This window comes from Prunus avium, chromosome 8 (assembly GCF_965620075.1).
Source record: "Prunus avium chromosome 8, drPruAviu1.hap1.1, whole genome shotgun sequence".
Taxonomy (NCBI): Eukaryota; Viridiplantae; Streptophyta; class Magnoliopsida; order Rosales; family Rosaceae; genus Prunus; species Prunus avium.
This window is the reverse complement of record NC_142291.1, coordinates 8,083,160-8,098,512: the sequence shown is the minus strand read 5'-3', so window position 1 is coordinate 8,098,512 and position 15,353 is coordinate 8,083,160. Positions and strand designations below refer to the sequence as shown.

General features: G+C 36.2%; 2 protein-coding genes across 7 annotated transcripts; both read right to left on the bottom strand.

Moving 5' to 3' along the window:
• Positions 1-874: 874 nt before the first annotated feature.
• On the bottom strand, positions 875-2,809 carry LOC110771835 (GRAS family protein RAM1-like). Its single transcript, XM_021976182.2, has one exon. The coding sequence runs from the start codon at positions 2,751-2,753 to the stop codon at positions 1,347-1,349; it is 1,407 nt and encodes a 468-aa protein (XP_021831874.1). The 5' UTR covers positions 2,754-2,809; the 3' UTR covers positions 875-1,346.
• A 4,637-nt stretch (positions 2,810-7,446) lies between these two features.
• LOC110771839 (uncharacterized) lies at positions 7,447-12,421 on the bottom strand. 6 transcript variants are annotated; one of them, XM_021976189.2, is made up of 6 exons: positions 12,082-12,421; positions 10,931-10,995; positions 10,771-10,831; positions 9,016-10,683; positions 8,687-8,733; positions 7,447-8,112 (listed from the first exon to the last, which is right to left on the bottom strand). In XM_021976189.2, exons 4-6 carry the CDS (start codon positions 9,214-9,216, stop codon positions 7,644-7,646), a joined length of 717 nt encoding a protein of 238 aa, XP_021831881.1. In that variant the 5' UTR covers positions 9,217-10,683; positions 10,771-10,831; positions 10,931-10,995; positions 12,082-12,421; the 3' UTR covers positions 7,447-7,643. The 6 variants fall into 6 exon arrangements, with proteins under 6 accessions (XP_021831881.1, XP_021831882.1, XP_088102268.1 ...); XM_021976190.2 differs by having other exon boundaries at positions 10,960-10,995; XM_088246142.1 differs by having other exon boundaries at positions 10,771-10,995.
• Positions 12,422-15,353: the final 2,932 nt, after the last annotated feature.

Below are 15,353 nucleotides of genomic sequence, written 5' to 3'. Positions count from 1 at the left end.
AGAAAATATATATATTTCCTTTTCTTTTTCTTTAGTTTTTTTAAATATTATAAATAAATAAAAAAAATTTAAAAAAAGGGAGGGGGAGGGCTCATAGAATTAGCTGGTGAGCTTTTTCTTTGAAATAGCCGTTTGAATGAGTCCCATGGAGTGTGACGTTGACATATGGCAAATTCTCCCATGCTCTCTATCAAATACAATCCCCAGGTATTTTCTTTGGTTTCCCAGGTATCCCCGCGCGACTGCGGAGACTAAATCCCTCGAGGTACGGTCAGGCGCAAAGCGGGGACCTCTCCCAATAGAGTCTGCTCTATTCGCAAGTGCCTAGGATCGAACCCAGGACCTCTTGTTTAACGAAAATCCCCAAGTATTTTCGTTCATTTGTTTGTTCCACATATTTTTAGTTTTGTTTTCTAAATTGACATGATCCGTTAAAAGAGGCTATGCGGTCTCATGAAAATCTGGAATTTTTTAGGAAGCCTGCATCGTCAGATGGTAGCAGTCTCCTGACCATTCTCCATGCTGGTTAATTTAAAAATTAATTCATTATTTAACAAATAAATAAATAAAAATATTTTTTTGTAGGTTTTTTTTTTTTTTTTTTAGTTAACATAGAGAATATTTACTCATCAGGATTCAGGATCTGTACGTAGTGTTTTGACAGACATCTTGAATACCTCACGACATCTTTCTCCATCCCCTCATCTCTATATAACAAAAACGAAAATAAGGTTTTAAATTGAAAACCAGAATTAGTAGAAGGAAGAAAACAACTAATAAGGGCCGTTTGATAATCATTTAAATTTTAGTTTTTATTTTTTATTTTTTGTGCTAGAGTATAAAGGAAAATGAGAGTGAGAACGGGAGTAAGGATGAGATTAAGAGAGAGGGATGAGAGGGAGAAGTACTAAAAGTGAAAACAATTTCAAATAAATTTCAGTTTTATTTTTTGTTTTCACTTTTGTTATTCCTCCTTCCCATCTTCCCCTCTCATCTTCCCTCTCAATCTCATCTCCACTCTTATTCACTTTCATTCTCACTCGTTTTCCTCTATACTCTAGCACAAAAATGAAAAATGAAAACTAAAAACTAAAAACTAAAATTGAAATGGTTATCAAACGGGTCCTAAGAAAATCTAAATGGTATACTTTTCAATAAAAGGTTAAATGTACATTGAAGAGAAGCCAAGTCCTAGAAAACAAGAGATGGTCAATTTCTTGTTATGGGATATAATCTGATGTGTATCAGTAAACAATATTTGCTTAATTCCAAAGTTATTGTCTGCAAAAGATTACAAAAATGATGATGACTGTGTTAGAAGAAGATATATAAGAGTATATATATATTTATGGTACACAGTTCCATGCAGAAACTGTAAGCAGATACCTGTCTTGCCACCCTAGAGATATTGTTCTTCCATCACCTCTTTCAAAAACCTTGAACCCAGCAGTACTCCCACCACTGCTCTCTCCTTCAAACTGAAGGGGACAATAATGTGTCCTGATTTTCAAAAGAAGTCTTGCTTGTATCTTGGACTTGGAGCTTAGATTAATTCCTTCAAAACCATGGCTCTCCATCCTAGTCTTCCATGTTTCCATCTTTTCGATTTTCGAACAATTTACATCGTCGTTGTCGTAATTGAGCATGGATTTGATCTCTTTTCCAAGATGGTTCTTCTCAATGCTCAATCTTTCAGCACTTTCCCGAGGTAGGCAATCATCTAAAGAATCAAACATAGCTGCAAAGTAATGCAAAGACTCCATGAATCTTGACAAGAAACTTCTAGGGCTTCTGCTTCCTTCTTGTTCAACCAAGATTACAATGGAAGGGTTAAGCAAATGTACAGATTTTAATGAGTCAGATATCTTCAAACTATTGCTCAAAGTGTTCAAATGAAAAACCAAATTCACTGCAATCGTTTCGTTTCTCTTCTTCCTCAAGTTTATGAGCTTTGAGCCTCTCAACAACCCTTGGAATTCAAAAATAAGATTGCGAAAACCCTTTGAGAAGCTCATCAGTCTGTTCTCCGTCTCGCGTAGTTCATCCAAGCTTTGTCCAAACCCTGTTATTCTGAGTGATATTCGATTGCCACTGGTTGCCTTTTCGGAGAGAGATTGTATAAGAGAAGGCCATTGAAATCCATACGAGACATCGAAATCAATAACATGTAACGCACGATTGTTCTTCTCTTCCTCCTTCTCAAATGCCTCAATGATTGCTTGGTTAGCTGTGAAATGAGCAAACTGGTAGTATGGAGAAACCCGGTAGAGAGATGTAAACGACACGAACTCTTCTGCGCTTGTTGGTTCCTTCATGATCATGTCGAAAAAGGGCGATTTTCGGGTGAGAAGCCTTGCAGCCAAGCCATCTGCAAAATAAGCAACTACTCGTTGAACGGAGTCGCCGCATAAGGAAACACTCTTGTACAACTCACTCAGATTCTCCAAGGCTGAGCTCACATTGTTTTCATTAACCGCAGTGGCTGTTATGAGCAGCATGTGGATCAAATGGAGGCCTTTTCCGTCTTCATCAAGCACATGAGCTCCTTTCTTCTTGTGGTCTTGCTTCAGCATTTGTTCCCTCATTTGAAGCAGCCTGAATATCTTCCCTTCACAACCTTCATATGAATTTAGAGGACTAACCAAAACATTTTTGTGATCTCTTCTCTCCCTCTTCTTCAATCTTTCACCCCCTGAAGTTGTAACAATTGCCAGGCTAAGATTCAAAAGCTCCTCCTCATCTATGCCTTCCATCTCTAGAGAGAGAGAGAGAGAGAGAGAGAGAGAGAGAGAGATGAATGAGTGAGTGAATTTAGTACTAGATTGAGAACATGAGGGAAAAGATGATGGAAGAGCATTTATGGAAGGAGGTGGGATGGAATATCTCATAGTGAAAATTCCTTTCTGTCATCACATGGGAATGGAACAAAAAACAAGAGAGATATTGGAGAATAAAAACTTTTTATTTTTAATTTGAACTATGAGATGGAGAGACAAGATGGGTATCTTTTTATTCTTGAGAATCAGTGTCTTTGATCAAGAAAACATATCGATCCTTTTTATTAAGATATTAAGCATGTTTTTGGAAATTTGTGAAAATTGTTTGATTTTTGGTACTTAATTTATACGCATCCTTTGGTATTTCGGAAGGCTAAGAAGATGCCGTACGCATTCGACAAAAAACAGCGGGGAAAAATTAGGGTATCAATCCTACCGTCCTTGAAGACTTGTCGCCATTGGCAATATTGTTTCTAGATACATGCCCTAACAAATGCTAGTTTCTAGTTTTTCCCCCACCAAATCAATACCATGTTGCAATATTCCCCTTTACTTCCATTTGTTTTTTCTTCCTGAAAATGACTGCCATTTTGATGCTACAGAGAAAAATGGTAGCTCCCACTTTGTCGAATAGATTTTGATCTTATTTGACTCCAATGGAATTAAACACATCAAGGGTGTCAAAAAAATGTCTACATGTATCTCTATAATGTTGTTGAAAAAGGTCTATGTCCATCGTTAATGTCAATTATAGTTATGGGAAATTATTCGCTTTTCCATGTTTGGCAAGTCTATTCTTGGGAAATTATTTGCTGGGGGAAAATGAAACCCTCCATTCACCTTGAGTTTCATTTTCCCTCTCATGTGTAAATCTGTCGTTCTTTGGCCTCTGATGTGTTGGCCATGCAGTTTTGGGGTTGATGTGGTGGATCTCCATCAAACCTTTGTGTTGAGTTGTGGAGCTATTTGATTTTGTGGATCTACTATCAATTGGTGTTTTGGGATTAGAGGTGTTTGAGAGACATTTGTGACCATGTGTCTTGGTGAAAGTTGAGCAACGAGCATGATTTATTTTTTCGTAGGTGTTTCACATCCAAAAATTCCAAACTAGTAGAAAGTTCTGATCTCTCACGTGATGTTCCTGCATCACTGGATGTAGTAGTTCTATAGATCCTCTTATGTCCTTTAGTTCCTGGTGAGGTGGGTCTTCAAGATATGGAACTGTTTTGCTTATTGTCTTGCAATGGTTGTGTTTATTGTTTGTATCTTATTTTGTTGTTTCCAAGAACCCTTCATCGGGCTATGTTCTTCATCTCTATGTATTTCCCCTCCCATTAATGAAATTGCATTGGCTATTAAAATACAAAAATAAAAAATTCAGCTAGAGTATAGTATTTAATGTATAGTTTTTTTTAATTCCATAAATTGTGAAAATATGTGTCTAATACGTGAAGTTTACAGGTATAATTCAAAATTTGTAAAAAAAATGTCTTTTTTTTTTTGGTTGAGAAAAAACGATAGTAATTATTAATGAAACATAGCATAGTACAAAGCCATAAAAGAGCCAAAATGGGTACAACATCTCTAGTGACCAAACACAACAACATGTTGATTTGATATGGAGAGAATTATACATAAACTAACAAATACAGAACCCCTTCATTCAGCATCTCGAAGGACTCGTACTCTGACTAACAATACATCTCCACCGCGCAACGGCAGATTTGTATTGCAGCCAAAAACTAGAATAGAAAACACATCAATCTCCTGAAGAGTTCTTGACAAATTAAAATAAAAAGTACAGGAAACTTTTAATGAGTAATAGACTTAAAATAAGAAATAGGAACACCACTCCACATCCTCTCTGGCAATTGAAGAAATCCATAACACCATACCGGCTAAACCCTTAGTGCCGCATCGGCTAAACCCCAGCCCACACAAACCGATAACTTTCATTATTGTAACTCCAAATATTGAACTGGAGCCAAAACCCTGTATATGTGGGCCAAAAGTAGCAACTAAATCATGACAACAATGGTGTTTCGCTGTGTCTGCTTCCACATCACATACGAACTAGCATAGCAAGCGTTACTACCTCTACCAACATCGACGTCGACACCGTTGCCTCCGCTTTCGCTAGGATAGATAGCACCACCGGTAACTCTTATTACAGTCAAGCAAAAAACACCCAAATGAAACAAACCTGCAACCAAACCTACAGCCAGAAACAACAAAAATAAAAAACAAAACCAAGATCCACGGGAAAGGAAAGGGAAGGAAAGAGGAGAAGGAAAAAAGGGGTATACAGAAAGAGTGAGGGATTGAGAGGGAAGAGAGAGGAGGAAGATAGGAACAAGATGGGGGGTTAGGGGAGGAGAGGCAAAGGCCCCAGTTTATGTTGTAAAAAATGTCTTCAACGTAAAGAATATGTACGTACGTGTATAATACGTATATTGTATGCTTAATATTAAAGACATATATTTTACATATCTGTGAAAAGTATATTAAAAAATACGTACGTACATATATATAATACTCCAACTCTCTAGTTTTTTAGTGTACGTAAATTCACTATTAAACTAAACGTAAGTTTAATTTACTTATTGTCACTTTCTACTTGATCACCCTCTTTCATTATACAGGCCCACTTAATAAGTTACATTGCATGTGTAATACTTCAAATATTATAATACAAATAGAGATATTTAGTCAAATACCCAATCTTAGCACTAAAACTATAAATAAACCATACACAATTTAATTTCTATAAATAAACCAAAAAAAAACCCAAAAAATGACAATTGGCCATATTGAATTTAATTTTGATTATTAAATTACTTTGATGCCGTATTGAGTTTTTTGAGCTTATTTATATGTTTTGAGGTTGGGTTTGTTTTAAGAAATCAATGGTAGTTTTGTAATTTAAAAGAAGTTAAAAGCCATTTTGTTATGTTGTAAATGGGCTTTGGGTGTGTTTATAAAGTCCATTTCATATAGGGTATTTTTATAATTTGGGCTTCTATATTGAGTTTAATAGTGAATCTCCCATAAAAATATGTGTTTGTTGGCTCTGTTAATGTCAAACTCACTTTTTCCTCTCTCAAAATTAACTTTTATGTGGGGAGACCGCTATCAAATTTGATACTATTAATAATAAGGATTGTTCAAATTTGCAAAGCATCTAGTATATATGGTGTAAATTACAAGAAAGTCATAATTAATTATATGTTTTGAAGACCTTTTGCTAATCAAGGAACAATGAGTTTCAAATTTACATTTTGAAATGTAGATATTGATCGAAGTAATTAATTGGCATATTCTTGACTACCAAATTGACTTTTTCAATGGTAGAACAGAAAATATATAGCTAGCAATGCATGCATATAAAAAATAAAAATAAAAAAGGTGGGTGGGGAGGGCTCAAAGCTCAATGGAATTAGCTGGTGAGCATTTTTCTTTGAAATAGCCGTTTGAATGAGTCCAAAGGGACCTTCAAATCCTCAAAAATGACATAAAACATGGAAGCATGAAAGCTCTCTTGGTTGTCTTGGTTATGGAAGACATGTACGGTAGTTAATAAAATGGAATTTATATTTGGTTTATTGGGCAATGCCAAAAAAAATAATAATTTATTTACAAGCAAGCAGATTCTCTGTCCCATGGAGTGTGAGGTTGACATATGGCAAATTCTCCGATGCTCTATCAAAATACAATCCCCAAGTATTTGCGTTCATTTGTTTGTTCCACATATTTTAAAATTCTTTTTGTTTTTACAATCGACATGATCCGTTGAAGGAGGCTAAGCAGTCTCATGAAAATCTGGAATTTTTTAGGAAGCCTGCATCGTCAGATGGCAGCAGTCCCCTGACCATTCTACATGAGATATGAGGAGATGAATTTGTATAGAGTTTTTGGTGTGGGAAGTAAATAATATGCCTAGGTATTTATTTTTAAAAGTCTGGAATTTTTGGTTTTTTTTTCCTTTTTTTTCCATTTTTTTTCAAATTTTTTTGGTTGCTGACGTCATTATGATGTCAGCATTGCATCATCCTACCTAGGCAGCAACTCGGGCTAAATTTGCCCGTGGGCTTGCTTGGGCTCATGGGACCCAGCTCTTGCCAGGGTTGGCCTGGCGCGCTGGAGGCGTTTTGGGCTAGTCTGGGGGGCCTTTAGCCCGATTTGGTAGTAAGGCTGGACTTGCTCTTAAAATACAATCGATAGTCTAAAACTACAAGGGGATACGAGTTTCTCATACACACAATACCACAGTACCATGGGGATTCGAAACTGAGAGCACTGGCCTGTGAGTTAGGGCCCTTTTCCACCATCCCTTGGGAATATTTTTTGTAGTTAACAACATAAAGACCATATTTGCTCATTACCAACTGTAAGTATTGTTTCGACAAACATCTTGCATACCTCACGACATGTGTCTCCATCTCCTCCATCTCTCTATATAAAATAAGGAAAATAAAGTTTTAAATTAAAAACCAGGAGTAGAAGAAAAAAAGCAATTGAGAAAATCCAAATGGTACTTTTTTTGTGTTAGGTTAAAACTAAATGGTACTTTTCAATAAAAGAAAACTACAATTGTTTGAAATGCACATTGCATGCAATTCACAGGTTCAAGAATCTGCACTGTTGTAAGACAAGGTATATGATGCAAATCAAAATAGAAATGTGTTACCCCAAATGGTGACACAATTTGATGAGATAATCAACAAAACCTACATTCTCTCTCCTCCATTAAAGAAATGAGTTCCATTTCAACAAACTATGAAGAAACTATCTCCATTTATCATTTAACTCAACGATCACTTATCCTATGTGAAAAGGGGAAAAATAAACAAAATAACACGATTCATTTCATTCCAATACCACAGTAGCACCCAATTCCTTAAGCTTGTCAACAATAGGCCCCGCCTCCTCTTTGGTCACACCTTTCTTCACCACAACAGGGGCCTTCTCCACCAATTCTTTAGCCTCCTTCAGTCCCAGGTCAGTGAAAGTCCTAACCTCCTTTATGATTTTGATCTTTGCCGCTGCGTCGAACTTCTCAATCTTTATATCAAATGCAGTCTTCTCAACAACTTTGGAGTCTGTGGAGGCAGGCCCAGATTCCAAAGATGCTGAGCCAATCCCCGAGACTGCAGGGCCGTACCGATTGAGGCCCATTTTCAGCCTGAAGAGGATGGAGTAGTCGTGCCTCTCGATCTTTGTAAGGTCGAGGAGCTCGTCTGCAATGCGCTCGAGCTTCTGGGTCCGAGTCTCATTTGCTGAAGTTGCGGTGCTAAGGGCACGAGAAAGACTGAAGGTGGCAAATCTTGATAGACCCCTGCAGGCAACTTTTGTGGTTATGTTGGACATTTTGTGAATATTTGGCATTACAAAGGTTTTGGAAAGTCTTAGATTCACAACCTAGCTGTAACCATAAGTTGTAAATTATACTCTAGAAATCAAGTAGTTTGGTTTCGGTATTGCCTCTAAGAAGAGGGGCTCAAGTATTGTCAATGTGCAGTAGAATATATAAATATCACTTCTAAGGGATCATTTACATTGTTTAGCAGAAAATTTTTGGTTCAGAAGATCGTCTTATCTATCATTATTTACCATAATAGAAGACATCCAGAACACAACGACTTGTAACAGATCATTTAAATTGTTCAGCAGGAATTCCTGCTGCTCAAGATTCTGTTAAGCAAACAATATTAAAACCTTGTACTGAATAGAAGATATCCCGAACACAGAAATCCTAAGAATCAAAACAAATCCAAAGTCTACAACCAAATTTCAATCCTAATAGCCAAAATACTTCTTTCTATAAGAACTATAAAAAACAAAAACAAAAAAGAATAAAGGAACATACTTCCATGTGGACGTAAAGTTTGATTTTGCACCTCCCAACTTACCCTGGTCCTTGTTGAGTTGCAGTTCTGGCAGGTAAGCCTATAACAAGCTGCCATGGATGCCAATAAAATTAGAAGGAAAAACAAAAGAGTAACAGATAAAGCAAAGCTATCACTTTTAAGAAAAAAGAACAAATTCAGGCCTAAAGATTGTTATTTTCACACAAATATAAAGAATTGCGCCAATGACCCAAGTGGATTGCCATACCACGGTTGCCATAACATACAGAAGATTAATTTATTGAAATAGGATTATGCACCCCATAGACGACCAAGTAAAAATTATGAGTTGATAGAATTAAATTGCAGAACCATAATGATGATGATTGTACCTTACTGTGAAGTTGTTCTTCTGAAATGCCAGGTACCCTCCTGACCTCACCTTGTTTGACCTCGGAAAACGTGTCCGTCAGGAAAGGTTTGGACCCTGGGACAATACTTACTCGAGAAAACCGAGCATGGCTGGAGAAGCGTTGTACAGAGCACGCCATCAGTGGAGAGCCAAACTTGCACCCTGTTGAATGCAAAATCATCACTAAAGGCAATAATGCAAATCAATGTATGACTGTCCTGTTTCATAACTAATTGTAGTAAAACTACTGCTTACCCTTTCATTTAGTTTTGGGTATTACCAAGATTCCATAACTTTATTCTTTCAGCAAATTTTTTTCACAGCATTAACTCAAGAGTCAAAACAAATAAGAACTAAAAATCCTAGGAGTTCAGTTGGTCGATAATTGCTACGGGTAGACACATGATGATGGATATAAGGAAGAAAAAATATGCCCTCTTGAAAGGTAAATGGTGCTTGACCAACTGACCATGCACAATGATTGTCCACTTAACTACCAACTAATTAACCCAATCTGTAAACTTCTTTCAAGTGCTTAAAAGTCCAACCATTTTAGTAGAATATTCACGTCACATTTAGAACTCCACTTAAATGTTAAATTAGCAAATACTTCGGGCAGTTTTTCAAAAAGACACTACACCACATATCCTCATCGATAGCACGTCAAAAACGCTACAATAGGATATAATAGCGTTTTCAAAAAAGCTCCAACAGCCGACGCTATAATAGCGCAAGAGTTTCCATATCGTTTTCGACATGCTATAAAAGACTCTTTTGTTTCTTAAACACTATTATATATATATAACAAATAGCACTTATAACATGCTATGTTTCCTTTCATAGCGTTTTTGAAATGCTGTCCATTTGAAAATGCTGTAAATTACTACAATAATCCTCCTATCCCCTAATCCATGCTATTTTTTGAACTTGGTCTTACAATGGTTTAATTGTGGGAAATGGTAACATATCCATATTATCCCATGAAACTAGAATCCGTCTACCCGAGCATTCATAGGATTTAAATAGCAGTCAAATAGAAACATATATGAAAGAATAAAAATTTACACAACCGTAACAAGAAAACTTAAGTAAACGTAACAATTTGTGTTTCCTAACATTTTTTATGCAGGGCAGCGGCTATAAGCTACTGTCCAGATTCCCAAACATAGCCAAAATACGGAGAATTGAAGGATAGAGCAATAGAATAGAAGTTGGAATGAAGATAATTGAGTTCTAGGGCAAAAATCCAAATAGAAACTCTATAGACTAAAAGTTTGAAATCATATTCATCAACAAAACTGAATACAAGAATCTCTTCATAGCCTATTTATACTAGAGTGCAGAAAACCCAATAGAAACTCTATAGACTAAAAGTCGGAAATTATATTCATCAACAAAACTGAATACTAGAGTCTCTTAATAGCCTATTTATACTAGAGTGCAGAAAACCTAATTGACATAGGAAATTAAAAACCAAAAGAGGAAATTAAACCAAATCCTAGTTAGAATAGGAAAACCAAAGAAGTAACTAATATTTAAAGGAACTAGAACCCTAGCCCAATTGACTAATGGGCCCAAGTACTCTTGAGGAGCCCTGTAGATGCTCCTGCTCACTTTTCCCCAGCAACCAAAGGAAAGCAAACAAGCCCTGCAATACAAAATAAACCTACTAACTACACAGCTGTGCAACCCCATAACATTAAATTTCACACAATGTTTATAACTGAAACATCACCTTGCAAGCCAAAATGGCAGAGAAAAGAAAATCTCAACCGATGGCCAAACAGCAAACATCTCTGGAAGAAATTAACATACATGTACAAGTCGAAACACAAGCAACCAACATTAGAAGCCCCAAATTCAGGAAACATAAACAATTGCTAAAAGTGCAAAACCTGTGAGTTAAGATGAAAATGTTTCCAACCGTAGCAAGATATCGTATTTAGTGATATATAAGAACCTGCATATAGAAAAATAAAAGACAACAACAATAAAGCTCAGCAACAGCAAAGCAGCAAAGCAACTATAATGTCAACTTAAGTTTCCCTTTAAAACTCAGCATCAACAAAGCAGAAAACTATTAAGCATACACCATTTTTTTTTTGCACAAAGATAAATTTCGCTTAACTATCAGCTGAGTACTTCACCTTTTCTCATGTAAAATTGTTTTTTAAAATCTTAGATCAAATATGTTACCCTTAATCTTATTAGATATATAATGCAGCTGTCACCACATTTACATACAACCAGCTTGAATCACAATCCCAGACTTACAACCAGCATTAGGCACAATAGAACAGACATCCTAACATAGAGGCTTCGTAGCCACCACCACAAATCCAATCGTTTAACAGAAATAAGAAAGTCTTTATCATTTTCTCAAAGCTCATAATTTTTGAAGAATAGCAAGCATGAACCATGGTTTTATATCATTCACAAACAATAGGGAGGGGTGCCTTTACAAGAAAGATACGAGTTTCTTCAAATGTTATGCTTAGAGACAACTATGGTTGGTGCGCACTTAATTTTTCCTTGTGACTGTGATATGGTAAGTGGCATTCAAGGGAAAACAGTATAATCCATTAAGTAATGAATTTGTGCTTCTCTACGAAATGAGCCAAAAGTCAATTAAAACTTCACCAAGCAACACTGAATACCCAACAGTCTCTGCCTCTGGAGTTTAAATCAGCCTAGCTACACCAGAGTGGAAAATTTTTAAAGTTACTACTAAATAAAATAAGAAAAGCTTAGAGTGGTATCAAACCTTGACCACCCCCCCAACTTGAATACTATTCTCATTTTCTAAGTTGTAAACACGAATAAGAGCAAAGCTTTTTACCTTGTCCTCTGTTCCAGCAAAACCCAGAAAAATTTCACAAAACATGCCCCATAAGTAAAAAATATTTACAAAAAAGATATACTACTTACAATTCAATACCGAACAAAAAATTTAACCCTAAATCAAATTAAGGACATAACAATTGTTTTGTTATACTGATTTGTTAGACTGAATAAATCCTAATCCTAAGAAAATGAGAGTTACTACCTGTCACAGAGCTTGAGATGCTGGGAGAGAGCACAATAGCGAGCCAGTGAGAAAGATAGTGCGAGCCAAATAAACAGATAGCGAGCTAGTGAGCGAGAAAGACAGCCACCATGAGAGAGGAAAAGAGTCAGAGCTAGACAGAACCAGAGAAAATTCGAGCGAGAAAGAGAGAGAAAGAGTGAGCCAGTGAGAGCGATAGAGAAAGAGAGTCCTTTTAGTCCAGTTTACTCCTCGCTGCAGGAAATGTATTTTTGTCAAATCAACCTAAACACAAAGCCATTCAATTTTGCAAGAGCCAAATATGGCTAATTACAGCAGAGCAAACCTAAGTCAGAATTCCGGCTCAAAATTTTAAGGCAAAAACAATCACTTTATAGTTTCAATTCTGTTAATTTTGCCATTGTAGTTTCATATTTGTAGCAATTTAAGGACAATCTTAATTTCTGTCAAATTATTCTTGACTGCTGTTATCTATTCAAGGGTCTTTTGGTCCAAACTTGCATCCCCTCCCCAACAAGCCAACAATACCACCCAACCCTAGCTGGCCACCATACCTTTGTAACTAACTGCCATCACAGCCTCCCAAGGCCACCCCAACCCCATGATATCATGGACTCATAAGGGTCGTTTAGTACGGCGGACAGTCATGTACTGGACTAAATCCTAGGACTGTTCTAGATTAACTCGAATTGGACTAAGTTGGATTAAGTACTAACCCAAGTTTGGTGCTGCGTCGAATTAAGAAGCTGGATTATAAAAATAGTAAAGACTTATGTTTGGTGTTGTATCGGACTAAAAATAATAATTATTTTAATATTTAAATTTAATTAAAAATTAAAAATAAATAAATATTTATACAAGCCAACTCTTGTGAATTGAAAAATAGCCCCACCCCTATCAGCCCTGCCAGCTCTCTTTCTCTCTCTCCTTTTAATTTTTTTTTTATAGTATCCCTTTTAAAAAAAATAATATTTTATTCTTATTTTCCTTGTTTTTCTCTCTTTTGTTTACTTCGCTCTTTTTTTATTTATTCTCCTCTTCTCCATCGTTTCTTTCTATTCTGTTTTTCTTCTTCTTTTTTTCTTTTTTTTTTCCCTCAATTGTGAAGAGAGATCCAGTAACCAACTGGCTTCATCGCCACCATTTTTCTATGGGCCTCCACCAACAAGGGCATCAAACCCTGTAATCCCAGATGAGCAATTTGGCAACATCAGCAAGATGGTTCCATTTTTTCCAGCACTGCCGCCTTCATTGTCTGCGCACAACGGAGGGTGTGTTCCGATGAAAATAAACTAAGCCGACTCAACACATATCAAGCGGTTTCTAGACACCTTCAAAACATCATCTTTTTTTCTTCTTCTTTTTTTCTTCCTTTCTTCTCTCTGTTTCTGGTTTCATTATTTTCTGCTTTTCTTTTTTTCTTTGGAACTGCTACGAATTGGACTCAGATGGCGAAGATACATTGTTCTGGGTTCTGCTAGTGGGTGGGGTGCGAAGAGAGATCATTCTGAGAAGAAATCCAAGTGGAGCGCTGTTGGATCTGTGGCGGTGGGGTTTTGATTCAAGCGATAAGGAAGTCGTGCGTGTTCAAAATAACGAGTGTGCTATTTTGCGAACCCAATTTCAGACTCACTATATTAAATGTGCGAGTCCGGGTTTCTTTAACTATTGGGCTATATAATCTCATTTAAACTAATCCCCTCCCTTACCAAACATAGGTTTTAAGGATTATTTAACACAGTCCAATCCAGTGAGGCATAGTGAGGCATGCCAAACACGCCCATAGATCTATCTATATTTAACAATTTGTGCAAGAAAAGTAGTGAATGTTAAAATAAATAAATAAATAAAGCAACAAGAACACAATCAACAATTGAACAAAAACATAAGGAACCAAAACATAATTGGGCTAAAATCAGAGGGGCAACCGGTCTCCACAGCCCTCACCAAAAGTCCCACTTCCAATCTCTCCTCAATTTGCCTTCTCTCTCCCAACTCGATCTCGTACGTATTGCTTCGAGATGTCAGTCGGTCTTGGGGCAACTATTGGAACATAGCTGTCGGCTTGCTAGCTTATGCCTTGTGCATTTGTTGGGGTTGGGGCAGCCTTGGGAGGCTATGTTGGCGTTCAATTACAGGGTGTGGTGGCTAGTTGGGGTTGGGTGGGTACTACTCGTGACTGTTGGCGGGTTGGGGGAGGGGATGCAAGTTTGGACCAAAATACCCCTAAATAGATAACAAAAGTTAAAATAATTTGATGGAAATTAGAATGGTCCTTAAATTGATACAATTATGAAACTACAATAGCAAAATGGACGGAATTGAAACTACAAGGTCAAAAGCGGTTGAAGTGCCAAACTACAAGGACCAAAAGTGACTTTTGGCCGAAATTGTAAGAAAGACTTGGAAATTTTTCATGAAACTTTCATGAAACTTTAAGTTGATTATATAGCAAGCTAACAAACACTACGAGTGTAGAAAATGTGTAACAATTAACGAAAGAAGATTAAACACAACATAATAATTTATTTATAATGATTTACTGCAATATTTTACACTTTATATATTGCATGGTAAGATAAATGAGTGACTTAGTACCACATAGAGTTCCTATAAAGTTCAAATTTGAGATTTTAGAAATTACAAATACACCCCTTGAAGTTTTAAATTATTTTCACAAAACTCTTTTTCATTGATTTTTCATCCAAAGATGATGATTTTATACAAAAAAAATTCACCAAATGAAAAAGTTGGCCTTTGAGATTAGATTGCATATACTTCATTGAGGTTAATTTTGTCATTTGCATAAGTTTTTTTTCCAATGAAATCATCAATTTTTAGACAAACAATCAACAAAAGGGGTTTTATGAAAACAAACTGAAACCTTAGGGGTGTTCATGTCATTTTTGAGACTCGAGGGAGTTTTGTGAAAACACAAGAAACCTCAGGGGGTGTTAGTGTAAATAACTCTTCAATATTTTCATTGTCTTCATCATCTCGTTATTATCTATATTATAGCAATATTTTGGCCAAATATTGTTGAAGTGTGAGAGAAATTATTGGCGTTGATATTTTTCGATATTATCGATATTTATACGATATGTGTATGGATACGTTTCAAAATTTCCTTGACCAGAAAAAATGATATTATCCTCGATATTTCGTCGATATTATCGATATTTTAGATTATGGATGGATGTAACACAATTATAAGTAAACTGCTCAAATACAAAAACCCTAAAACAACAGTGGTATCATATCATTTTAGAAAT

What these genes read in the sequence shown, in the direction of transcription:
- LOC110771835 (XM_021976182.2), bottom strand. Translation starts at nt 2,753, where the DNA reads ATGGAAGGCATAGATGAGGAGGAGCTTTTGAATCTTAGCCTGGCAATT.
- LOC110771839 (XM_088246142.1), bottom strand. Translation starts at nt 9,216, where the DNA reads ATGATTTTGCATTCAACAGGGTGCAAGTTTGGCTCTCCACTGATGGCG. An exon ending in AAGAACAACTTCACAGTAAG is followed by an intron (nt 8,734 to 9,015) that starts GTACAATCATCA and finishes CATCCATGGCAG; the next exon opens with CTTGTTATAGGCTTACCTGC. An exon ending in GCAACTCAACAAGGACCAGG is followed by an intron (nt 8,113 to 8,686) that starts GTAAGTTGGGAG and finishes AGTTGCCTGCAG; the next exon opens with GGGTCTATCAAGATTTGCCA.